General features: G+C 31.2%; 1 protein-coding gene across 5 annotated transcripts in view; it reads left to right on the forward strand.

Annotated features, from left to right (window-relative positions):
* The window catches only part of LOC134681175 (serine/threonine-protein kinase 36-like), a 49,415-nt gene that overhangs the window by 607 nt on the left and 22,019 nt on the right, over positions 1–26,789 (forward strand). The window contains exons 2-22 of one of the 5 annotated variants that reach the window (XM_063540658.1): positions 1,599–1,698; positions 3,255–3,395; positions 3,687–3,764; positions 5,308–5,487; positions 6,435–6,502; positions 7,248–7,474; positions 8,542–8,702; positions 9,453–9,476; positions 10,244–10,420; positions 10,944–10,964; positions 14,048–14,233; positions 15,015–15,235; positions 15,873–15,972; positions 16,840–16,937; positions 17,856–17,961; positions 18,476–18,626; positions 19,762–19,779; positions 22,109–22,239; positions 22,795–22,902; positions 25,714–25,812; positions 26,271–26,365. In XM_063540658.1, the coding sequence (XP_063396728.1) occupies positions 1,615–1,698; positions 3,255–3,395; positions 3,687–3,764; positions 5,308–5,487; positions 6,435–6,502; positions 7,248–7,474; positions 8,542–8,702; positions 9,453–9,476; positions 10,244–10,420; positions 10,944–10,964; positions 14,048–14,233; positions 15,015–15,235; positions 15,873–15,972; positions 16,840–16,937; positions 17,856–17,961; positions 18,476–18,626; positions 19,762–19,779; positions 22,109–22,239; positions 22,795–22,902; positions 25,714–25,812; positions 26,271–26,365 (2,474 nt within the window). In that variant the 5' untranslated portion in view covers positions 1,599–1,614. The remainder of the gene's footprint in view (positions 1–1,598; positions 1,699–3,254; positions 3,396–3,686; positions 3,765–5,307; positions 5,488–6,434; positions 6,503–7,247; positions 7,475–8,541; positions 8,703–9,452; positions 9,477–10,243; positions 10,421–10,943; positions 10,965–14,047; positions 14,234–15,014; positions 15,236–15,872; positions 15,973–16,839; positions 16,938–17,855; positions 17,962–18,475; positions 18,627–19,761; positions 19,780–22,108; positions 22,240–22,794; positions 22,903–25,713; positions 25,813–26,270; positions 26,366–26,789) is intronic. The other 4 variants (XM_063540659.1, XM_063540660.1, XM_063540661.1 and 1 more) reach the window with 4 other exon arrangements.

Genomic DNA, 26,789 nt, shown 5'->3' on the forward strand with positions numbered 1-26,789 from the left:
AGAAAATTTTACGTTGTTACAAAATCCTACCTTTTTTGTGGTTTTTGATGTAAAATATTTCCAGAAATATCCAAAAGAAAGGATTAAATAAGATACGATTCCATTTGAAGTGGAGGAAAATTTATTTTGTTTGGAAATGATTTCCCACAATTTCCAATGAAACGTCACTTCCGGTCAAAGTAAAATTTAAAATCTGTTAAAATTTGACAGACCCAAATTTCTGGACAATCGAACAATACATACAGTAAAAAAATATGTGAACTTGTGATACAGGCAGGGACGTAGACAAAAAAAATTAGCAGTGCCTTCTCCTATCATAAAAAAGTGCCTTGCCCTCCACTGGCACCCTGCCCCTTTTGAATTCTAGCTGGAGCACTGAAAAAGTAACAAGTAAAAATTACACTAAGACTTGATTAATTGCAATAAGGAACATATATTACATTATTGAAGTAAATAAACCATTTTGTAAGACTTGGAATTATATCTTCATTGTATCAACTATAAACCTCAGCAGGGTTCTCGCTAAGGATTTTTGAAGGCAAGTCCAGGGACTCGTCATTTTTGGCCATGGTGAGTCCAACAGCAAGAAGATGATAATTTATTGCAATATAATGTAATATTTTAGTCTCTATGGCCTACCACAACAATGAAATGACATTAAATTCAGAGATCTTTTAAACTAAAGCTATAAAATGATGATATTTGTGTTTAACTGTATTCAGTTTATACAAAATATTTCAATCTTGATGCACCTGTGGACTCACCAGTTTGGGAAATGATAAGTTCAGACAGATTTTGATGAGTCCAGGACTCATGGACTGGCCTTAGTGATAATTTATAATTCTGACCAGACCTCCTTCTTTTTTATGTCCCAACTTCTACAGTAGAGGGGCATTATGTTTCCTAGTATGTGCATCTGTTCATACGTCTGTCCCGCTTAAGGTTAAGGTTTTTGATTAGGGTACAATGTAGTTTTTGATGAAGTTGATTAAATGTCAAATTAGCGTTTTGATCCCAATTTCAAGGTCAGACCTGCATGGTCTATTGAACATAGAAAATGATAGTGTGAGTGGGACATCCCTGTACTAGACGTATTATGGACACATTCTTGGTTTTTTTCTTGCTTAAACTACTGAAAAAATCATTCTTTAGTATTTGAGATATGGAGAAAAGCATAATGGTATGGATTGGTATAAAGTACAAGCTCATTAACATTGTCATTAGCTACAGAGTATGTTACCTGTTTAAAAATTATAAAATCTGGAGTAAAAAAAAATAGAAATTTATATGAAAATAGTTTATTAGGGTACAAACATTAGTTATCAAAAGTAATTATACATTTAACATAAATATATAGTATTCTGCCTCTGATGAAGGTCCTTTTTGGACCGAAATTGGTCAGGCTATAAAACATCACCAGGCACTGTTAATTATGTGTATTGGTATATATACTATATATTTATGCTTTTACATTTTTCTCACTGATCATGCTGATACACATAGCTAATATGGCTTCTACTAAGGAAAGCTACATTTGGATTATTATGTCAGTACACCTTTCCTATATTGCCTAATTATACATTTAACCTTTTTTCCAGAGAGAATAAATAGAAAATGGACAACTATCATGTTCTGGAAATTATTGGTGAAGGATCTTTTGGTAAAGTGTATAAAGGGAGAAAAAAGTTTTCATCACAGGTAAAAACATGTCTTCAGTACACATAAAAATCATGCACAACACATTTCCATATAGAAAATGTGTGTGTCAATGTAAGAAAAGACATAATTATTGCAAAAATTTATCAACTGCATCTTTTTTAATACCTTTCTATATTAAAGGTTTGTAGAGCAATGTAAATGCTTGTGGTAGATGATTTTGATTTTATTTTAGTTGGAGAAAAGCATACATAAGACTAGCTCAACATGCAGACTTTTTATACGTTCAGGTATTTCACATCCAATTTTTTATGGAAATATTCTTTATAAAGCACAAAGGTGTCAGTATTCACCTCATAAACTTACAAAACCTTTGAATAGACTTATTAAGAAGGGATATAATTACGATACTGTTGTCAAGTCATTAAAGATTGCATATTTTGGCGTTAATATTGAGTCACTGATAAGGTCTTTGCGTCGGAACTAAACACATTTATTCTAAAAACAGTTGTTGGCATGACACGGGTTATGTTCTTCTCATATATGTTATGACGGTATGATACTAAACCCCTTACGGGAAGGATTGTGCCTGATGTTCATATGATGAAATCATAATCTTTCAGTCAGTTTAATTGAAGTCTGGAGCTGGCATGTCAGTTAACTGCTAGTAGTCTGTTGTTATTTATGTATTATTGTCATTTTGTTTATTTTCTTTGGTTACATCTTCTGACATCAGACTCGGACTTCTCTTGAACTGAATTTTAATGTGCGTATTGTTATGCTTTTACTTTTCTACACTGGTTAGAGGTATAGGGGGAGGGTTGAGATCTCACAAACATGTTTAACCCAAGTCAGGAGCCTCTGGCCTTTGTTAGTCTTGTATTATTTAAATTTTAGTTTCTTGTGTACAATTTGGAAATTAGTATGGCGTTCATTATCACTGAACTAGTATATATTTGTTTAGGGGCCAGCTGAAGGACGCCTCCGGGTGCGGGAATTTCTCGCTACATTGAAGACCTGTTGGTGACCTTCTGCTGTTGTGTTTTTTTTATTTTGGTCTGGTTGTTGTCTCTTTGACACATTCCCCATTTCCATTCTCAATTTTATATAACATGATGGAATATATTAATGATGCAAATAACAAGCACATGTTTGACGATATAAAATCATTAAAAAATGAACCTTATCAAAGCAACAATCAATCATCTTAAGGTGGTACCTAACACCTTGACAATTCTTAATTTGGCTCGTTTAATTTCGATAAAATTTTGACAAAATATTACTTTGACCATTTGACAAAAATATAAAAATTTAAAAAAAATTAAACCAACCACTTTATCAGAAAAATATCTATGGGAAGCTTAATATTTCCTTAACAATACAATGTCATCTACTCATCAATGCACTTAGCTGATTTTAACAGAGTTATCTCCCTGAAGTGTTAGGTACCACCTGAATTATTTAAAAAAAAAAAGAATAACCCATGCATATATTTGAATTTATAAAGATAGAAGAGCTTCAGAATTTATCCATTTCACAATTTAGAATAACAATTATGTAGTAATATCCAGTAAAATAATATCTTGTATTTATTTTAGGTGGTGGCCTTAAAATTCATTCCAAAAGTAGGAAAACCAGAAAAGGAGTTGAGAAACTTACGAAGAGAGATAGAGATTATGAGAAACTTACATCATACAAATATAATTGAAATGTTGGACAGTTTTGAAACTGACAAAGAGGTATGATATTCATATTACATTAACATGTTCCTGTTCTAAATATGCATATCTGTGGTGAAGGCTGTACCTTGACCTATAATGGTTTACTTTAATAAATTGCTACTTGGATGGAGAGTTGTTTCATTGGCACTCTGACATACAACATCTTCCTATATCTATATCATTTTTTTCAAATTTGTGAAAATTGATTAAAAAGGATTGCCACTGTGAAAAATCAGCTGTTAAAATGTGTACCATTGTTATATTTTGATTATTGATGTTAATAAATAAGTCTTTTTCATCTATTTATAGGTTGTTGTTGTGACAGATTATGCTGAAGGAGAATTATTCCAGATTTTAGAAGATGATGGAAGTTTGCCTGAGGAACAGGTATTTTCTTAATTAACATATATATATAGATGTCAACCATTATGATTTTCCCGTAATTATTATGGTGTAACGATTAGCAGTCTATATAGATGTCAACCATTATGATGTTCCCGTAATTATTATGGTGTTACGATTAGCAGTCTATATAGATGTCAACCATTATGATGTTCCCGTAATTATTATGGTGTTACGATTAGCAGTCTATATAGATGTCAACCATTATGATGTTCCCGTAATTATTATGGTGTTACGATTAGCAGTCTATATAGATGTCAACCATTATGATGTTCCCGTAATTATTATGGTGTTACGATTAGCAGTCTATATAGATGTCAACCATTATGATGTTCCCGTAATTATTATGGTGTTACGATTAGCAGTCTATATAGATGTCAACCATTATGATGTTCCCGTAATTATTATGGTGTTACGATTAGCAGTCTATATAGATGTCAACCATTATGATGTTCCCGTAATTATTATGGTGTTACGATTAGCAGTCTATATAGATGTCAACCATTATGATGTTCTGGTAATTATTATGGTGTTACGATTAGCAGTCTATATAGATGTCAACCATTATGATGTTCCCGTAATTATTATGGTGTTACGATTAGCAGTATATATAGATGTCAACGATTATGATGTTTTCGTAGTTATTATGGTGTTACGATTAGCAGTCTATATAGATGTCAACGATTATGATGTTCCCGTAATTATTATGGTGTTACGATTAGCAGTCTATATAGATGTCAACGATTATGATGTTTTCGTAGTTATTATGGTGTTACGATTAGCAGTCTATATAGATGTCAACGATTATGATGTTCCCGTAATTATTATGGTGTTACGATTAGCAGTATATATAGATGTCAACGATTATGATGTTCCCGTAATTATTATGGTGTTACGATTAGCAGTCTATATAGATGTCAACGATTATGATGTTCCCGTAATTATTATGGTGTTACGATTAGCAGTATATATAGATGTCAACCATAATGATGTTCCCGTACTTATCATGGTGTTACGATTAGCAGTCTATATATATCCATCGGATCGCCATCAATGATGGTGATACATGGCTGTGTACATAATGTATATACAACTCGTATTAACATCAACCCAACAATGTTAGATCTGTAAATTTGATTTCGCATATTATATACGACTCTAAATTGAAAACTACGTTCAAACCTTTATATATATATATATATGAAATTTTTTATCATTGTGACGCTTTATTTTTGGTTTCCCCAAAGGGTGACTGGGGAATAGAAATGTGGATCTTCTAACAACCAGTAGTGTCCACATGAAAATGCTGATTTTTCAACTTTTTGAGACGGGGCCATTCGTGTCGTTCTGACATATATAGTTTAAACAGAAATAGAATATAAAATTTGAGTATTTTTTAATAAAAAAAAAATTAAAAAAAGTTTTGAGTACACCTACATGCATATAGCTAGGGATGGTTATTGCCCAATCAAAATTGTGGATTCTAATAAAACATAAACGTAATCTAATTATTTTTGTATCATTACAGGTACAGGTAATTGCCTGTCAATTGGTATCAGCTCTGTATTATCTCCACTCACACAGGATACTCCATAGAGACATGAAACCACAGAATATCCTACTGGGAAAAGGGGGGATAATCAAGCTTTGTGATTTTGGATTTGCCAGAGCTATGAGTTTTAACACTCTGGTTCTAACATCCATCAAGGTGAGCTCTGCTCTGGTAGCCATTGAATGAGACTTTGAAAAGCACTTTAACAATTTGTAAGGGCTGACATACATATTTAGAGTTGGTATCTTTACAAATTAGGTCTTTGTGACCTACATTTTCTTCTTCATTGACTTTGATTTGTTTATATCCTAGATGATATCTCCGTCACTGTGTAAAGAAGTGTATGAGTAGAAAAAGGATATGGGGTATCCATCCATAACACAAACATCAGTACATGCACAGCCAAAAACACATTATAAGCAAAGAAACAGGGCTTATTATATAATCCCTGTTCTTCATCTCAAATGATTTTATTGCTGTTCTTCATCTCAAAGTCACAGTGAAGACCTTAACACCAAGCAAATAAACACTCAACCAATTGAAAGTTTATGACAGCCTACATGCAGAGTATCAGTTGAGCAGAATTCTTTGAAAAACAATTCAAATACACTTTGGAAATTGTAACACCACTAAATCAGAAACTTGAGTGTAGATCAGTAAAGTATCAAGATAAAAATCACTGTGACCTTCATTTGTCATTTGAACTACTTTTGTTTAGGATTTATTGTGTTGGTCTAAGCATGTTATTACCATTCAAGTATGATCTTTAATGTCTGTTTTTCTGATATTGATTTAGTCCAATATCTTATGTTACAGTATGATATGTATATAAAATTAGAACACAAAGAAGATTTGATATGATTGCCAATAAGACAACTCTGCACCAGAGACATAATGAAGCAGAAGTTAGCAACAATAGATCATTGTATGGACTTAAACTGTGCACAAAATCCATACTGCATAGCAATGTCGGTTTAAAATTCAACCATTTCACACAGATACAGACTAGGGAACATTTAGAATAAAAAAAATATCTAATTACAAGCCTTTTTGTGTGGAATATTGTGTTTATTTTATCTTATTTCTGTCATGCTTTGTTTCAGGGTACACCATTGTATATGTCACCAGAACTTGTTGAAGAGAAACCTTATGATCATACAGCTGACTTGTGGTAAATTTGTACTTAATAATAGCCTACTTTTTAAGTGTTGAAAATAGGATATGTATGTACAAGGGATTACAAAAAAAATGTCTGCTTGAAAATAATTGTTTAAAAAAAGTAGATATACTATGAGCTGTTTAGACCTTATTTACCAATATGGCAATTAAAGACGTTCCCCTTCACGGTAAGTCAAATGAATGTAAGATTATCATAACAATGTCCTCAATTACACCATTTTACTTGAGATAAATAATTTTCATTTTCGAATGAAAGCAAATGAAAATGACATCAATAGATTATGAAATGAATATTGTGTCAAGACTTGAAAAAAAATGTCAGCTTTTAATTGGTCACATAGCATACAAGGTATATGAAACTTTCATATTTAAAAATAACCAAAGCAAAGAGTAGGTACTGTTCATTCTTAAATGTAGGCATAGCTTTGAAGACTACCGTATAACAGGTTATTTTTATTGGTGTAAAATTTCTTGATTTTCATTGAATAAGGTATACAAAGTATTTTATCAATACTTTTGCATATACACTTTTTAATTGACAGAATTTATTTTGGCAATTTTGTTATATCCACGAAAATAAGGCAAAATTTACACCCTACAAAAATAACCCGCTTTAAGGTATATTGGACATTTTTGAGGGCATGTTAATAACAGCATATTATAGACATGGTATATATTGACATGCATTATAAGAATGGTATGAACTCACTAGTTAACACAATTTGCATATTTTTCAGGGCTTTAGGTTGTATCCTGTATGAGTTGTTTACTGGTACCCCACCCTTCTACACTAACAGTATATTCCAGCTAGTTAGTCTGATCATTAAGGATCCAGTCAAGTGGCCTAAAAACATGTCATCAATATTCAAGGACTTTTTACAAGGTCTACTGACAAAGAATCCAAGGTCAAGGTTGGCCTGGCCAGATTTACTGATGCATCCATTTGTTGGGGATGGAGTTACAGGTATAGTAATTTTTCTGTCTGTGCGTCCGTCTGTCCCACTTTAAGTTGAAGTTTTTGGTCAAGGTAGTTTTTGATGAAATTAAAGTCCAATCAATACAATACAATTATGCTTTATTTCAAAAACACTCTGTCACATTGACATGTGAAACAAGAGGTAAATTACAAAATACAATCACATACAATTAAAGAAAGAAATAAAACAACTTAGAAATGAAATATATAGAAAATTACTTTACTTTATAATATTTTAGTTAACTTTGAAATGAATAAAGACTCATTTTTAAGTACATTAATATTAGTCAATGACAGTAGTCCTTTCATTTTTGCTTCACTCGGATATTTCACAAAGTAGTCTGGAATATGCTGATATCTGATATTTTTTACTAATAAAGAATTGCATTCAAATAAATAATGGTATTCATTGCCAATTGCAGTTAAACACAAATTACATGTCCTCTCTTCTTTATGCAGATTTTTTTGAAATCGCAATAATAAATCTCACATTTAACACTATTATCAAAAAATCACAGTAACAAATACACACAACAATTTCTACTTAACTGTTTTCACAGAAAATTCATTTATTTTCTTTTTAAACAATATTCATGGTGGAAGAAGATTATATTTCTGTGGTTATAACAAATTCTCCAAATACATGAAATAAGCCAATCGGAATTATAATTTTTGAAATATGGTTAATTATGCGACAAAATTCAGGAAAATGAGAACCATATTATTAGTTCATATTACATGTATATGATTTAAATTGGAATCATTGAAATTTAATTTCATAAGTTAGATACAATGTTTTAGATATAAAAAGATGTGGAATGAGTGCCAATGAGACAACTCTCCATCAATTTGTATAAGAAAATCCATCATAGATCAAAGTATGTTCTTCAACACAGAGCCTTGCCATACAATGAAAAGTTAGCTATGAATCGCCCCAAAATATGACTAGTATAAAATCATTCAAATGGGAAAACCAATGGTCTAATCTATATAAAAACAAGAAACATGTTGTCTTGAATTTACATTAATTAACCATGTTACAAAATCCTTTCTAGTTAAAGATGAGGATACCAAGTTACCAAGTCCCTTTACACAACCCCTCACAGCTTCTATGGTGTTTAGAAAGGAAAAGCAGGCACAAGAGAAAGCACACCCACCCGGAACCTCTAAAATACTGGCTAAGGCTCGTAAGAAGGCTATGGAGGAAGAGAAAAAGGTATGTCAAGTTATGTTCATCATTCAGGATTATAATCCAATCTTGATATTTTATTTGTTTTTGGATCAGAGTCTTTTTGTTTGAATCCAAAAAGTTATAATTGGTTCTAATTTGTTCCAACACTCTGTTCATCTATATAAAAATAAGGAGATGTGGTATGATCTGAAAGAAGCAACTTTCCACCAAAGTTCAAATGAAGTTGATGTATTTTTAAAGCAATTATATGAAATAGAATTAAGAATGGAAATGGGGAATATTTAAAAGAGACAACAACCTGACCAAAGAGCAGATAACATCCAAATGCCATCAATGATTCTTTAAACCTGCACCAGGAGGTGGTCCTCAGCTGACCCCTCAATAGAAATGTGTACTATTCATCTCATATTTACTGGAAATGACCATATTTATTATTATCGGTAATTCGTTTATTTTCCCTTTGATCTTACTGCCTAATATTTTCGAGTATCAACGTACTGGCTGTATCACTGAAAATATTAGGCAATACATTGTGTGATGTCATAATAACCGATAAACAGAATAATAGGTAGTTTCGTTTTTGATACTGACTATATCATGTGGAATATCTTATTCTTAACTCGCCCTGACGGGCTCGTCTAAGATATTCCACATGATATAGTCAGTATCAAAAAAGAAACAACCTATTATTCTATATGTAATTCAAAAAACAGAATCCCAGTCTTTGTCTGATTACAATTGATATCATTCTAATAACTAAGCCATTCCTTATAGTCTGACACAGATGGACAACTATATGTAAGTACAAATTGTTTTCCCCATGCACTACTAACATGGCTGACATTCTTAAATCCACATCTAACTGTTGGATAATTATTTTTTACAAATTTATCAGGTGTTTTATATCTTTCACCACAATTTTGTAGATTTTGTCATCTGCATTGGCATTAGGGTAACACTTATTTTCAAATCACTGTAAATTTTCAAGTTTCTAATAACCTTTTTGGGGGAGGAGGGGGGATTTTTCAGCCATACTGTTAAATCTGGTGTTATACTTGGTATTAACAAAAATGTTTTAAAATAAGCACAGAATTTATATCATGTCATTCATGAAAAAATAATAGTGAAAATAGAGAAATATATTGGATCTCATAATTAAAGTCAACTACACATGGTTGACTTTGTGATTGACATTGAAAGGTCAAAGGTCAGCACAAACCTGATAAATTTTTAAACTCTGATCTTTAAACTTTTTTTTTATCACAAAAAAAGGTACATAATTGGCATAAAGATGTATGTTACTGAAAGAAAAAGAAAATTAACTCATCATAAATGATTTATTTTTCAAAAGATTGATAGATATAGGTCTGTATGCTTGTTTTGTGAAATACAGGCATTTTGAAAGAAAAAAATTAAGGCAGTAAATTAAAAGATGTCTGCATTTTTCATATAAAATGTATGGGCAGAAATAAATGTCTTTGCATATGTTTTGTATTATTTTCCATAATTTAAAATATGGTGAAGATATCTGAATAAACATAGCATATAATATTTTTTTTTAATAGAAAGGTAAAGAGCCACCAGCACCAAATGGAGAAAAAATATCATCTAGTAAAGAGGCATGGGGTCCAAGTAAAAAAGGACCAGAGAAAGACAAAGAAAAGGAAAAGGACCCCACTCCTCCACCTCAGGAACAAGAAAGACATCACTCCGAGGAATGGCAGGATGCTAGTCTAAGTGAAGTAGGTTATATGTGTTAAGGAAAATAGCTTTATTTATTTATGTTAAAGTTATTCCATTAAAATTGGTGTGGGAGGGTAGTAAGAGACTTTTTGGTACATATCCCTACAAACATCATACTTTTAAGTAATGTTGCATACATTAAACAAACAACCAGACATGAGCCACAAACACTGTCAAAAATAAAACTTCCTTTCCCCCTTTTCCACAAACATTTTAATGGAATAGCCCTGTGTATTTCTAATTCAGATCTAATTTTTAGTACAGCAATTTGCACATGTTGCATGCTTATAAAACTGACATATTGTAGATTATTTTATAATAATTTGAAAATTCATTCTTATTTTAATTAATATCTCCTAAACATTTATAAGCAAGTTAGTGTTTTAGTTTTTAATTTGATTTATATTTGAGACTAAAACATAATTATCAAAGATTAAGCTTTATATGAATAACAAATCATAAATGTTTTGTGTTGTGCTTAAAGTTTGAAGTGTAAACTAACAATAACTCTTTGTTTAACAGGATAAAGAGCCAGAAATTGAGGTAGGTTTTATCTTTTAAGTAATCCTTTCCTTTTTTCCCTTGAAAATGAGGTTATTCTAGGCATGGGCAGTAAACTTGCTAATAATTATATAAGATAATGACACCAGCATAAGGTCTAATTGGTTCTATTATCCTTGGGACAGGAATGGTGAAAGCTTACAGAATTTGCTTTGCGGTAGAGTTTTTATGGCCCCGCAACGAAGTTGTTGGTGCCATATAGTTTTACCCTTGTCCTAAATTTATTCTTTCCGTAATTCTGTCACTCAGCAACAAACCATTATACAGAGTTTTGTTCTAAATGCCTTCAGATATTGGGCTGATTTGTTTTGGTATGTGAGTTAACCATGATGAGTTACAGATTAAGTTTAAGTTTCGTTCTGCTCCACTAATTTTTGCGTAAATTACAGGCTTTGGACTTTGAGAAATTGTTGAAAATCACAGTATCATACAAACTTTTTTCTAAACGCATTCAGATATTGGGCTGATTTTTGGTATGTGAGTTAACCATGATAGGTAAAGCTTATGTTTTGTTCCGCTCCGCTTATTTTCACTGAAATTTCGGGCTTTGGACTTTGATAGATTATTGAAAATCACTGTTATTCTGATTACCTCTATTCCCCTCCAGAGTTTGAGCTGTTTTTTGATATGAGAGACTACCATCATGTTTGTGTACACATGTGTTTATATTGAAATTGCAGATTTTTCAACTTTTGGGACGGAAACATTCGTGTCGAAGACTTATAAAAATTTGTCAGACCCATGCTTCCTGTTGATGATACTTTGAATGAATGAACTTGAAAATGTTCATCACAAGAGAGTTACTTCATATTCTGTCAGTTGCTTTTAAGTGATAAGGTTAAAATGTGAAAGCCTTTCAATTCTGTTAGACACCTTATTCTCACCCTTTCCAATTCTTTCCAATACCAGTATGGAATTACTAGTACAACAAACCATACATTCTTGTTCTATTTATAACCTCATCCTTTTAATTATCTTCTATTGACATGTTTTGTCATGATCTTTCCTTTGAGCACAGATACATGAAGATTCTACTATAGATCTAAACTGACTCGAAAGCAGGTAGACATTCATATTTAAAGACTGAATGTGTAATAAATAAATTTTGGACTAACCTGATTATGAAATTTTATACTTCATGTGTGTTTATCCTTCACTTATGTACGCATATAGACATATATATACACATACACTCTATAATTGATTATATGTTTTTAGTTGAAGAAGAATGATTCCTATCCAGTAAGTCATGATGCACTCTAAATTTGTTGTTGTCATTTCGTGGCTGATTTAGATACAATATTTCATAAATACTTTAGTATGTTATTGGAATTACACATGAGAAATTTAAGGTAGCACCTGTCTGCTTTAAATAAATAATATTTAAGGTGGTACCTAACACTACAGGGAGATAACTCTGTAAAGTCAGATAAAGGTTTTAATTACGTTGTGTTGTAAAGTGAATATTAAGCTTCTCAATGATCAAAGTTGGTGTTTGTCAAATTGCTATATAACCAGTGTATTTTTTCTGACAAAACGGTTGGTTCAAAATTTTTGAAATTTTTATATTTTTGTGAAAGTGTCAAAATAAATACTTTGACAAAATTTTATGAAAATTAAACGAGCCAAATTAATTCTAGTTAAAGTATTGGGTACCACCTTAAAAAAAAAGTGATGGACTTTTACATTTTGAAATTTGAATCAAGTTGATGAAAACTGTTCATAAGTATTGGTGGAGGTAATTTAAGTAGTAAGATTGAATTATAGAACTCTATTCATCATCAGGTTGTATTCATTAAAGTCAACAGCTTTTTAAGAATGAAATTTATTATTTAATACCCAGATAGGCAGTCTAAGTATTTAAAGGAAATTTTCTACCAATTTTTAAATGTAATTTCACTAATAATAAGTCTATTTAAATTATTATTCTGCTAATTAGATTTTGAAATACTATTGAAGTGTCTGTTTCAGATTTTGTTATGTAGGAAAGGCTAGTTTTGTAAAGTACCAATTCATGTTGATGTATAATATTATTTATATTTGGGCAAAATACTTTAGAGTGGCTAGCTTTGTAATATGTCTGTATATAAAAAGTAAATTAAATTCACATTAGACATGTTATCTGTTTCACCCAATGGTTCACCAAAATATTTTGTGTACAGGATTGGCTAGGTTTGAAACATTTTTGAATATATTTGTAAAACAAGTTCACATTTAGACATGTTAACACAGGGTTCAGTTAAGATTGACCAAGATATATTGTGTACTGTAATGGCTAGTGTAGTATTTAAATTCTAAACTGACATGATATAGATATTTGTATGGAACAGGATATACCTATTTCCAAAACTAAAATAAAAATAAAAAAACAATTTAGAAACTAAGAATATATATATATAACTCTAGCAACGTCTACCATTTTTATATGTCATGTGTTTAAAACAATTTTTTTTTTTTAAATTTTTATTATTTTCAAGATTTACAACAAATACAACACATCAAACATACATACAGTAATATTAGCGATAGATTTGAATATATATTTATTTATGACAATAAACATTGTTGTTTAAAATAAGTTGATAATTACTAGACAGAAAAACAAATTCTCTTTACATTTGTTTTATAAATTATATGTTATTATCTTAACTGATGATTTTCTTACTTATTGACAAAAATTTGTTTAAAATATCTAAGGACTGTTTGAGAATTAGACGAATAAGAGGAATGGGACACACTTTTTTAAGACCTCAACCATCCAAATAATTGATATTTTCAGTTTACTCATTATCCTTATAAATGCAACCACCCATATTAATTTAAATTGTGTGCCTCTCATCATCCCGCCTTCCTGTCCCAACCCAATAAAATGTAGGAAACAGCCCTTAGAAAATATATTTATCAAATATATATATATATATGTCTTGAGAAAAAAAAGAAGTTCACTTTAAACATGTTTCCCTTTCACACAGGGTTAATAGAAGACAGGTTTCACTGTTTGTTGAAATGCTGTATTTTACATGGGAGGTATGTTTCACTGTAAAATATTAATTTGATTTTGACAGAATATAAGTCCAACACCAAGACCAGATAGAATAAGTAAAGACTATGAGAAAGAATATCCCAGTATAGAGATTGAAGGACGTACAACAGTACGCAGGATACCGGAGAGAGAGAAAGATAAGAATAAAGAGAAAGATAGAAATAAAGAGAAAACTAAAACTATTGAAAATGTTAAACTGGATGGAGAGGTGAGTCTGTAATTACATGTATTAAAGGTTTTGTACAGTCTTCACCATGAACTGATTTTACCATGGGTTGGCACCTTATGCTTAAGAAATAATTCATTGGCAGCCGTAGATTTGTTTGGGCATTTATATTCGATTATTTTACCCTGAGCGTTAGCATTGGCCTACGTAAACTGGGGTTTTGAAAACAAATTTACTATTATTGAGATATAAATAAGATGGTTGTAACTCGGAACAGCAATGTTTGTGTATTACTGCATTTGGGCTAAAAGCAGATATATTGTGATTATACTGGTTGACGATAATAGGTTGTCATATTAGAATAAATATTTTACCACGAGCAACAGTGTTTCCGTAAATAAGGACACGATTACATTAAAGTGAAAGAACTGAGCAAGCTGAATCTGTGACATACAATAATGATTTTGATAAATTTAAATTACATTTTACTATGTAAAAAAAAAGGAGAAATAAAAGAGAGGCTTATATCAAATTTGAGCATCTTTTGTTAACATTTCCCTATTGTGATGTCGGTTTCCCCTTAAAATGCTGATATTCTTATGTCATCATTCAAAGACTTCAAGCAGCCCATTAATAAAAATGCATATCTCGTGGGATTATATAATTGAAATAGCCCAAACAATGAATTCATATTTTACCACCAGTATGAACGCAAAGCTTTTAAAGAACATCATGTTAAACTCATTGTTATTGAATGTAAAGTTTCTTTTCAATGTCCAGAGCACAAAATAAAAAAAAAGACAAGAAATGTTTGCTGTTGTAGGAGGTTTGTAGTGATGATGAATGGGAAGGACTAATTGATGCTACTGATCAGGAAGGGGATCCAGAGCAGGCTATACAGATGCTCAAAGACAGTAAATTTCATGCTCGACTGAACACAAGGATACAGAATAGTTCTACACAAGTATTAGATGGCATGCTGGAAGGAGCGGCGAAATTAAAATCAGTTCTCAGAATTATAACTAATTTAATTACACTGAAATGGTTAGTATATATTAAAAAAGAAGATGTAGTATGATTGCCTTTGAGACAACTCTCCACAAGAGACCAAATGACACAGAAATTAACAACTATAGATCACTGAATGGCTTTCAGCAATGAGCAAAGCCAAAACCACATAGTCTGCTATAAAAGACCACAAAATGACAAATGTAAAACAATTCAAACAAGAAAACTTATGGCCTAATGTATATATGTAACACATCAAATAATGACAACCACTGAATTACAGGCTCCTGACTTGGGAGTATAGCTTTCTTCAAAAAGTCATTGCATGAAATCTAAATCATGTTACTGATGTTTAAAAAATATTTTACCTGCTCTTTTAGAGTGGCATCTATATACTGTTTTGCAATAACCATTTGAATTAATACTTGTATATATTAATAATAACTATATTTGAGGGATTTATTATATACTGCAGTTACTTATAGAGAGTATGTTGGAATACATTCGTTCCATAAAAAGGGTAGCTGTCACTTTTTCATTAACCAAATTTTAAGTAAGGTATTATGTTTAAAATTATAATACAGTGATTCAAAGGAAACTTTTTTTAATGGCAAATTGATTAAGATATTTTATTGCATCAACAAATGAATATTTAAATGATTTATATTTCCAGTGATTTGAAGTGGATCTTGACTTTTGTGAAGGCTTTATCAATTCCTCAGCAGCCACTTAAAATGATTCATAATATTCTGAGTAAACCTACAGTCAGGCAGGTTAGTATTGAAGACTGAAGTACTGAAAAGCAAGGTCACACTCTTGTAAAAAAAGATACTTTTTAATGTTGAGCCCTTTCTTGGTGACGTTAAATATAGCAGTTTTCCAATTTTTTTTCAATTTACTTACTTTGTTGACGAGTTCAAGAAAAAAGTAATCACAAAATACAGAACTCTGAGGAAAACTAAAAAATTAAAAACGGAAAATCCCTAATCAAATGGCAAAATCAAAAGCTCAAACACATCAAACATAAAGATGTTATGATTATTTCTTGTATAAAAATAAGAAGATGTGCTATGTCAAAAGATTTGCTATTGTTGCAAATGGGACAACTTTCCTCTAAAGACAAAATGATGTAAAACTATTGAACACAGTATGAATTTGTCTATTAGCAAAATCCATACTGTAAATTCAAAAATTATTGCATGCATTTATTATTGCGATTTTGACATTTTCAACTAAAGTGCGTTTTTAATTTGAGCAATATTGAGAAAAATCCTATTTAATATATATATAAAAAAAAATCAAAATGAGATTTTAAATTATTGCAATTATAATCCTGTTGCATTTTTCGCAATAAGATAACATCGCAATAATTTCTGAATTTTCAGTAACCCATTTAGCATGCTATAAAAGGCCTCTACATGAAAAATGTAAAACAAGAAAAATAAGAAAACTAATGACCTGGTGTCAATAAAACCAATAAGATTAACAAGTAACAAATGACAACTGCTAAATTACAAGGCTCCTGATTTCGGGCCTACACTGAATGCAGCAGTCTTTAATTATGTAATTTCAGGTTTTATACTATGTAATACAATTTGAATCTATAAACAATTCACATACCATACTTTGTCTATTTTTAGCAACCCTGGTGCCAGCAGATACTGATAGACTTAGTGATAACAGTTAATGCCTACTTTGCTAGTGAGGTCAGCTGGAACGAGGACATCGATAAAGAAGTGTAAGTGTTTATCCCTCTCTTTTAATTTCAGTGAACACAAGAAATATAAATAATTGCATTTACTTAGATATAGGAAGATGTGGTGTGAGTGCCAATGAGACAACTAACAATTTTAAAAAGGTAAACCATTACGGCCTTCAACACGGAGCCTTGGCTCACAACAAACAAAAAGCTGTAAAGGGCCTAAAAAATTGCTAGTGTGAAATGGGAAAACCAACTTGTCAACTTTTCTTTGTATGATGAAGCATTGATAGAGTTTTCTGTTTCATTGTTAAAATATTTTTGTTATGCCTTTCTATCATTATAAGTTAAGAAGGGGAAATGCTATATATATAGCATGCTAAATTATAGGGAAAGTGCCATTTTACAAAATCTTATAAAATTCTAATACAATGCTATAAAAATAAGATACAGAACAATTTCTAGGTAGGTTTTGGTTTTGACGTTAAGAGTTTATTTTCTCTGCATTATAGTTGTTATTGATTTGTTCATAAACCATTCATTCTAAATACTAGAAAATAACATTTTTTTCCCACTAAGAACTGCAATTAGTGGCAATAATGTGTTTTTTCTAAAAAAAAACAAAAAAACAGGAATAAAATGTACACAAAACCATGAAAACAGCAATCCATCAAAACAGTTTTTGTGCACAAACTATGAAAATGAAAAGTGAAAGATACCAGACTGACATTTAAACTGATAAATAGAATAATTTGACAACAGACAAAACAGCAATTCATCAAAAATGTTTCAATGCTTGTTAACAAACCATGAAAACAGCAATCCAATTAAAAAAAGTGTTTTGTACACAAACAATAAAAATTTATTTTTCCAAGAAAAAAATTTGAAACAGTTTCCCTACTTTGTATCTCTTCCTTGTAAACAGCAGTTTCATTTATACATTTTCCTTTTATACAGAGGACAACTGTACTTAAATGCCATGACAGAATATATGTCTTTAGTTCCAAAGTTACTGAATGTGTCATCAGATGAAGATTTACGACTCCGAGAACAAGTTATTTTGGTAAGTGTTAATTACTTTATCATGTTTGATACTTCTTTATGTACATGATGTATAGATTTGTGAACATGTTGATTAGGTAGTTGGTATTACTAGCTAAAATTGAGAATGGAAATGGGGAATGTGTCAGAGAGACAACAAACCGACCAAAAAGTAGAAAAAAGTCGAAGGCCACCAATGGGCCTTCAACACAGTGGGAAAATCACATAACCGGAGGTGGGCTTCAGCTCGCCTAAATATGTGCTAGTAAAGTGATGATGAACTGGACTAGGGCAACATTTAGTAAACATTTTCTCAGTTGATTTTTACAAATATTACCCAAAATTGTAAGATAACTGAATTAGAAAAATAACTGTTGGCAACTATAAGTTACTTCGAAATTTTTACACAGATTGCAGCCTTTATTTATCGACATGGTTAGGTTGCTGTCTCATTGAAATTTTACACTGCGACTCTTTTTATAAGTTTTTATAATGCAAAGCGCATGCAATGCTAAGATGTTTTGTTTTACTTGCAGTGCTCAATGTATACATGTGAGGCAATGGAAAGAGACAAATTAAAGATTGGGAACCAGTATTTTACTCATCTGGCTGCTAAAGAAACTGATGCGATTGATGCCATACTTGCTTGCTGTAAATTAGAAGAAGCTCGCTTAAAAAAGTTAATAGGTAAACAAATTTTTACTTTTATAGAAATATTTATCTAGTTACTGTTTTGAAGCAAATAGATAACTGTTTTAAAGTTGTGGCAATACTAGATTGGATGTAGACACATTTAGATTTTTAATGATTTTTTCTAAAGGTGACCTTGGGTGACCTTAAACTGTTTTTACACCTTATTGAAATTAGCTACAATAATTTGAAAATGAAGTTTAAATTTTAATTTGTTCAAGAAGAGTTGACTACTGTAAATTCAGAAATTTTGTGTGCATTTATTATTGCCATTTTGGAGAAAGCACGATAATGTATGATTAATTATTGTGATTTCAGGAAAATCTGCATACAGGGATATATTTCAGAATGAGAGTTCTTTTTTTTGGGTTGCTCTCAAAGTCACATTTATAAAATCTATGCAATGATATCTGAATTTACAGTATTTGAAAATAGTTTTGTAAATTGTAAACTTTTTTTAGGTATTCCATATCCACTATCCCAGCACTTTTAAAAATATCTTATATTTTAAATAAATGTGACTTATTTTCAATAAATCTAATAAATACATTCACTTCTGGTCACTTGGGATGGGTCATCCCTTCAGGGTTGATGGTAGATTAGATTCAACAGTGTGGAAAGGAATTGATTTTTTATGCCCCACCTGAGGGAATTATGTTTTTCGGTCTGTAGGTCTGTTCATTCATCCATCTTTCCTGCTTCAGATTAAAGTTTTCGGTCAAGGTAGTTTTTGATGAACTTGAAACTTAGTATTTGTGTTCCTTATCATAAGGCTGAGGGCACCCAGGGCGCAGCTTAGGGCACCAAGGGTGCGGCACCCTTCTATTTTGGGCTAACGATACCACTTTTATGATATGATTATATCCAATTTTAATGCCAAATTAGAGTTTATTCTCTGATTTCACAGTCCACTGAACATAGAAAATTATAGTTCAAGTGCGTACTATATGGGCACATTCTTGTTTCTATTCATTTGTTTTTAAAGGAAAGAATGAGTTCAAATGTTAAGAAGCTATAAGAAAGATTCAATGTAAAGTCAAAATTATAATTTTTTATGAAATATGGTAAAATTTAGAATTTCTTTTTGTACTAATACTTATTATACTGATTGTAACTAAAATGGTTTCTATAGAATGGGATATACTGGAAGGTAAGAAGTTATTGCACAACATTTATTATTACTGCATTCTTAAATTTAGTTATTACATAGATAAATAAAAAAATTATGATAATAAAAATTTAAACTGGTTACATAACAAATAGTAAAAGCTTTTGAAACACAAAAAATGCGGATGACTTATATTTATGAACTGATTATGAATGGAGAAAAAAGCTTTGAAACAGTCATCAAATTAGATAAGATAAATGTTTTATTACAATTAAAGGGTCCATGAAGAGCAAAGTAATTTATTACAATTATTTAGCATTAGCATGAAACGTATTTTATGAACAGGCCTCTTTATATTTTTAATTTTGATGATGGTGTATAAATCTATGTAATAAACAAATTAATTTCTCTATGACGATGATTAACTTAGACCCATTCCATTAAAAAATTATATTGGAAGTTTTAAAATTACTTTTTAATATTTCAGCATGGATGGTTTTAGTTAAGATAACATTCCTTGCATATTTGAATACATTTGCATGGGTGTTGGATATTCTAGATAGTCGGAAGAGCATCAGCTAAGAAACAAAATAAGGTCATGGAGCTCCTTTTCCAGATTTTGATATTTAAAATATGGCGGGAAAAGGCTGAATGAGAACTTTTACCTTATATTTGCATTGGTATTATTTGGGTCTCAAATCAAAAGAAAGAAAATCAACAATCTGCTATGATTTTGGAGAATGACTTTTTATGAGCTATTAAATCTTGTGTAAAAAAATAAATGGGTGTTATGGGGTACAATATTTTACCTTGTATTATATAAAGTAAAAATACCAAGGAGTCTGAACATTTGACACATATGCCAAAACCTCACTTAAGTACATCCTTAAGATGTGTTGCTTTTTAGAATAAAAAATTATTTTTAATAGTACCTTAATTTTAATTGTAGAGTTCCATGATGATTTTGAGTACTGTTCAATATTAGAATGAGAAACTGCTAAGCAATATTTTAAGAAAAATAATCAAATAAAGAAGAAATTTTTTATCTGCTGATAATTTACAAATCATTTTTTTTTTATATTGTTTGCTTAATTATATAAAAGTATGACTTTGATTTAAAAAATGAAGAAAGGAATGATTTTAATGCATTTTGAAATAATGTATTTTACTGTTCAATCAACATTGAGATTAAAGTGCATATAAGTGTCTTATAAAGTGAAATTCCTGTGAATTACTCACCAACCTCTATAAATATCTGGTTATTGGTCTGAGGAATCCATTTGTAGATAAATGTGTGGTAAATTTCATATATTGATTCCCATACTTTGACCTATAATGGTTTACTTTTCCAAATTGTGACTTGGATGAGAGAGTTGGCACTCATGCCACATCTTCTTATATCTATGGTATAAAACTAACACTGTATCTTATTATATACTGTTTCTCGTTCAACAGATATTTATGATTATTTACTTCACATTTAGATTCAGTGCATCACATTTGACCTTCAGTGCATGGCCTTTGACCTTCAGTGCTTTGCCGTTGACCTTTTCTTGATTTTATGTCTTCTATTGAAAATGAAGAACATGTTCACTTCAAAATACTTCACAAAAGCATTGCTTACCTGCATGCATCATTAGAAAATCTAAGATGATCTGAACGTTGTGAAAATACTTGAGACAAGTCTGTTGTTAAAAGCATGCAAGCAATGTGTGTAAGAGATAAAACTCCAAGAAAGCATGTAAGCAGGGAATTGATGCTTGACTTGATACCTGATAGGTTTTACTTCTTAAATGTCTTGAAAATGTTTGCTTTTCGATGCTTGTGTTGCTTTTTATAAATTTTTAGATTTCTTTGTATTTTCCCAAAATATTATTCTGCAACAGTTTAGGTATTATTAGTATTGTTTGAGAGAGAAAACAAATTGTTTGTTTGTTTGTTGGGGCTGAGTTCCACTATCAGCTTCCTTTGCTTATCATGGTTGCTATTTTTTTCATTGATCAAAACCAAAATGCTTGGTCAAGGACCATCAATCTTCTGTATAAAAACTGACAATCATTGTCAATTAAGATCGTGTCAAACACCTTGCCAAGGCTGCAAAAACAATTGGATCAACATCGTTATTATTAATTGCTTGAACAGGTGAATTAGGAAGTTGAAAGCTCAATAAATTATAAATTTTCCATAGGGTTGAATGTAGATTGACAAAATACCAAAATCAAATATCCACAAAATACAACTTTTTCCTCAATCCACGAAAATATGTAACCAATATAAAAATAATTGATTCCACAGTATACATTGTGTTAAAAAAATAATAAGCTCTTTACAAAGATTGTGTTAAATAAAATGTTGAATAATCTTCTTATAGAACTAACGGATGGAAATGAAGATATGGCAGGGGAAAGAATGGACATGCTTATCTCTCTTGGGGTTACCACAGTGGCTGCCATGGTGAATCTGCCTCTTACTGCTGATGATGCTGTTGATGGTCGTAGAAAGGTAAAGTTATCTCCCTTAATGACTACATTAGAACTTGTGATTATTCTAGTACAAAGTGACAAAATAAAGTTTAACGACAAGACTAATAATATGGCCTTTCAATCTTTTTTGTCATCTGATGTAATTTCTCAAAGAGGAGCAGAACTTAGGTCATGGAGCTCAAAGAAAGAGGGCAAAGCGGAGATAAACTTATATGTCAGAGTTCAAGTAGAAGTCAGAGGGAAACAAAACTAAATTCATGGAGAATAAATAAAGCACATAAGAGAAGAGAGCTAAACTATATAAATGGCAAGCTATGGGGAGGGGGGATGCTAAGCATATTGAGTTCTGAAAATAGTTTTCAAATAGTTAAGCAAAATAAAAACAAGAGTGGTACTGAAAGTTTATGCTGGATTTATTGACTTAACTTTCTTCACAAATGTTTCATGCTTATTCATGACAAATATATGCTGCTATTGTGTGTCATTTAATGCATCTTTCAACTTTTAATAGAATTGAGAGTGGAAATTGGAATGGGAAAAAGAGACAACCCCTGAGCTGTTTTTATCATTTCAGATTGGACATTATTTAGGAGACAAGATGGCATGTAAAGGAAATGAAAAGCAGACAGACGAATTCTTTATGTTACTGAGACATCCCCTCTTCTGTACAAATGTACTCAAAGTAAGTGTTTGTACTGAAAATATAATATATATCACTTTTGTAACTGGTGTCCTTTGATGACTAAAATGACTAGTGTTCCAGCTAGAAATCAACATGGACACTAGTGAGGAATTCCTGCAGAAAGACGCATATGTAAGATATGCAAGTCAGGGTCAGTTGAAGACAAGACTCATTTTGTACTCCATTGCTCAACATATGCAGCACAACAATTTACCATGTGAACAGACTTTCAAACCAAATATAACTTTGATCTTACAAATAAATCTATCCAATATGGACAAACTTAAAACTCTATCTAGTAAAGGAGTAAAATTAGTTACCAAATTCGTTATTTATATGCTGGCTGATATTTGTATTGTAAATTATATAACTATGTATATATTCAGGTTGCACTATAATTAATCAAATATATATATATGCAACTTCATTGTTATAGATATATATTGGGGGGGGGGGGGGGTGGGGGGGGGGGGGGTCTGTGTTGTTTTTCCTTTATTCTTATTTTCATTAAATTGAAGAACTAGACACCTAGCTATATATAAAAGTTATAGTTAGTGGATAACAATGTGAAATGGCAAGATTGATAAATTTTTAAGTGTATTTTATAAGTCGATTTGAAGCAAAACAAGATAAATGAAAATGTTCTCTAAGTGGAAATTTCACTTTCATTCCAATTACAAATTTTACAATAGAAATAAAAAAATATTTATAGATTATTGTTGGTCATCTCAACGAGATTGATTTTCTAGGTTGAGCCAGGTACAGTTAAATTTATAAAATTTGATCTTGTTGATTTTAATGTAATAATGATATATCTATAATACTAAAATTACGAGGTCCAATTTGTCAGCCGTCATCACGTAAAAACGATGAATCAAAGAATTCAAATTTATATATAACTTATATAGTACAAAGGTGTAGATTAAAAATTACACCACTCCAGGCCCTTTTGTTTTCCACATAATTAATATTGCCAATAATATAGAAGTTCCGGGTCGAGTCCAATACCGATACCAATAGTATATTCACCTGTTGCCTATTACCTTATCTGTACGTTTCGCATCTGACAGGAGCACCAACAAACGGTGTATTCCGGATTAATATGCTGTAACAGTATGCACGGGTCATAATCACAGGGTTGACTCTACTAATTGCCAAATTGTTACCTAAAAAATTGTAGTATTTTAATCAGTAAGAATTTCTAAGATAACAAAACGAATCCTAAAAAACTGGACTAAAAATAAGGCGCATAGGTTCAGTTTTCAATTTGTTAGCGGGCATGGCGTAAAACAGCGAATGAAGGAATTCAACTTTATTGATAACTAATATACATGTAGGACAATGCAGGGTTCTCGTTAAGACGCGTATACGCTTCCTGGACGCATGGAAATCAAGGTGGACGCGTCATTTTTGAAACCCGTGAGTCCCTGGGACGCGTCCTGGTTGTATCCCCTGAGTCCCAGAAACATCGTTTTGCCTAGAAGATTAATGATATGACATTGTTTTGACAAGAAACTAAACCGGAAGTCGATGTCAAAACATCGATGTGATGCGTAGATCAATATTTTTGACAGCTGATAGATTTATAATTTACATAATTTACATTGTCTGCATGGTTGAACAAGCCAATGAACGGCGATCATGAGACATTTCTCAAATTGAAAAGTAAAAATTCTTTGCAAACTAATTTTTTTAAATACAAATGCATGACTGTACCTTAAATGAAGTGAATATTAATCCAAACTAAATTATGAAAAGCAGAATAATCCAGAAAATAAATGAATTGCTTGACCACATGGTTTGTTTTGTTTACAAATATGTCACATGATCATTTTAGGCAGGAAAAATACTTGGGCAAACACCTAAGTAACAGACAACTCTGTCTGGATATTTATAGACATTCAAAATAAACAGATGATATGGTTGTGCCATGAAAGTAGGGAAACCTGGTGTATAAATTCAATCTACACTAATTTAATTGGGAAAAGGGGGTTGAGGGGAAGGGGTTAATTTGTAATTTTTTTTATTTTTTTTTTAATTTAAATAAATTTTTGTAACTAAAAATGACAAGACAAATTCTTTAACTGGGTTTATTATTAAATAGTCCATTCATATAAAAAAAAAAAAAAAAAAAAAACTAAAACCCTACCTATCGCCTTGATCTTTTTAACGGAACTCTGGCTTTGGCAAACCAAATTTTTTTTCAATGTGGCCCCACATTAAGGATATGATATAGACCCAGAAAGAAGTCTGTTACATGTATATTTTGAACAATAACTATTAAGAGGTCATATTTTTTATTGATTTAATAAAATCTACCAACCCGACCAAATGGTTAAAGTTGTATTTCGTCAAATTTCATTATTTTATGACACAAAAAAAATACATTGCATCCTGGACTCATCAAAATTTTTTGGGACTCACCATTTCTAAAAGTGATGAGTCCCAGGACTCACCATGAAAAATTCCTAGTGAGAACCCTGCAATGCTGTAGTGTTGATTAGAAAAAATACTCCATTCCAGGACCTTTTCTTTTCAAATAACTAATATTATCAATAAGTTCTTGGTCGATGGGTTCACAAAGAAAGAGTTTGATAGCAGAGGAAACTGTGTATCTTATAATCGGCATGACTTTATCAGACGGCAATACCAATACTAAAATAAGGCTTACGCATAGTTATATACTTGAATTCAGTCACGGACCAGCGATACAGGTGTGTTCCAGTTAAATATATGTTTCAAACATAAGGTTACAAATAAATATCTTTTAAACATTCAAGTTCTAGTTATTTTCTTTTTTGTGTATTTCAGATAATGTATGCCTGTTGCCAAGTGTCTACCACATTGTGTTCATATATTTCTAATCAAGTGCAGCATATGGATTCTCTAATGGGGATCCTTATGGGCAAGGTAATTTTATCTATACATACATATCTTTCATTTATATATTTTTTCTTTTAGTACTAGAAACTACATACACATCAGAGATAATCTAGGGAACAGTAAATAGAGCAATAAAAAGAAAAAAATAAGATTTTCTTTTACTAAATAAAGGCAATAATAGTATACCTCTGTTTAAAAGTCATAATTCGATTTTTACAGAAACAAATTGAGGTCACAAACCAAAAAACGTGGGGAAACATGTCAGATTAAACAGGGGGGAAATGAACAACAGAAACACTGAACTGCTACAAAAACAAACGCCAACACACAAAGAAACAGACTTGTTTGATAACAACTGGCATATTCCTTATATGGTACTGGACATTTTAAGGAAAAAGGGTAGATTGAACCTGGTTTTATGACTAGCCGAACCTTCTGCTCATATGTCAATGTTATAAATACCAATGTTAAAATACTATTTATAGGTTGAGATCCAAGACATGGAAGTTAATTCTGTAATAGAGATGATTCTTCATATATACAGTACTATAGTCATACAGTTACAAACTATGCCAACTGCGTAAGTTTTTATGCCCCACCTACGATAGTAGGGGCATTATGTTTTCTGGTCTGTGCGTCCTTTCGTCTGTTTGTTCGTCCGTCTGTCCCGCTTCAGGTTAAAGTTTTTGGTCAAGGTAGTTTTTGATGAAGTTGAAGTTCAATCAACTTACAACTTAGTATACATGTGCCCTATGATATGATCTTTCTAATTTTAATGCCAAATTAGAGTTTTGACCCCAATTTTACGGTTCACTGAACATAGAAAATGATAGTGCAAATTTCAGGTTAAAGTTTTTGGTCAAGGTAGTTTTTGATAAAGTAAAAGTCCAATCAACTTGAAACTTAGTATACATGTTCCCTTTGATAAGATCATTCTAATTTTTATGCCAAATTAGAGAATTTATTCGAATTTCACGGTCCACTAAACATGGAAAATGATAGTG

This window comes from Mytilus trossulus, chromosome 8 (genome assembly GCF_036588685.1).
Source record: "Mytilus trossulus isolate FHL-02 chromosome 8, PNRI_Mtr1.1.1.hap1, whole genome shotgun sequence".
NCBI lineage: Eukaryota > Metazoa > Mollusca > Bivalvia > Mytilida > Mytilidae > Mytilus > Mytilus trossulus.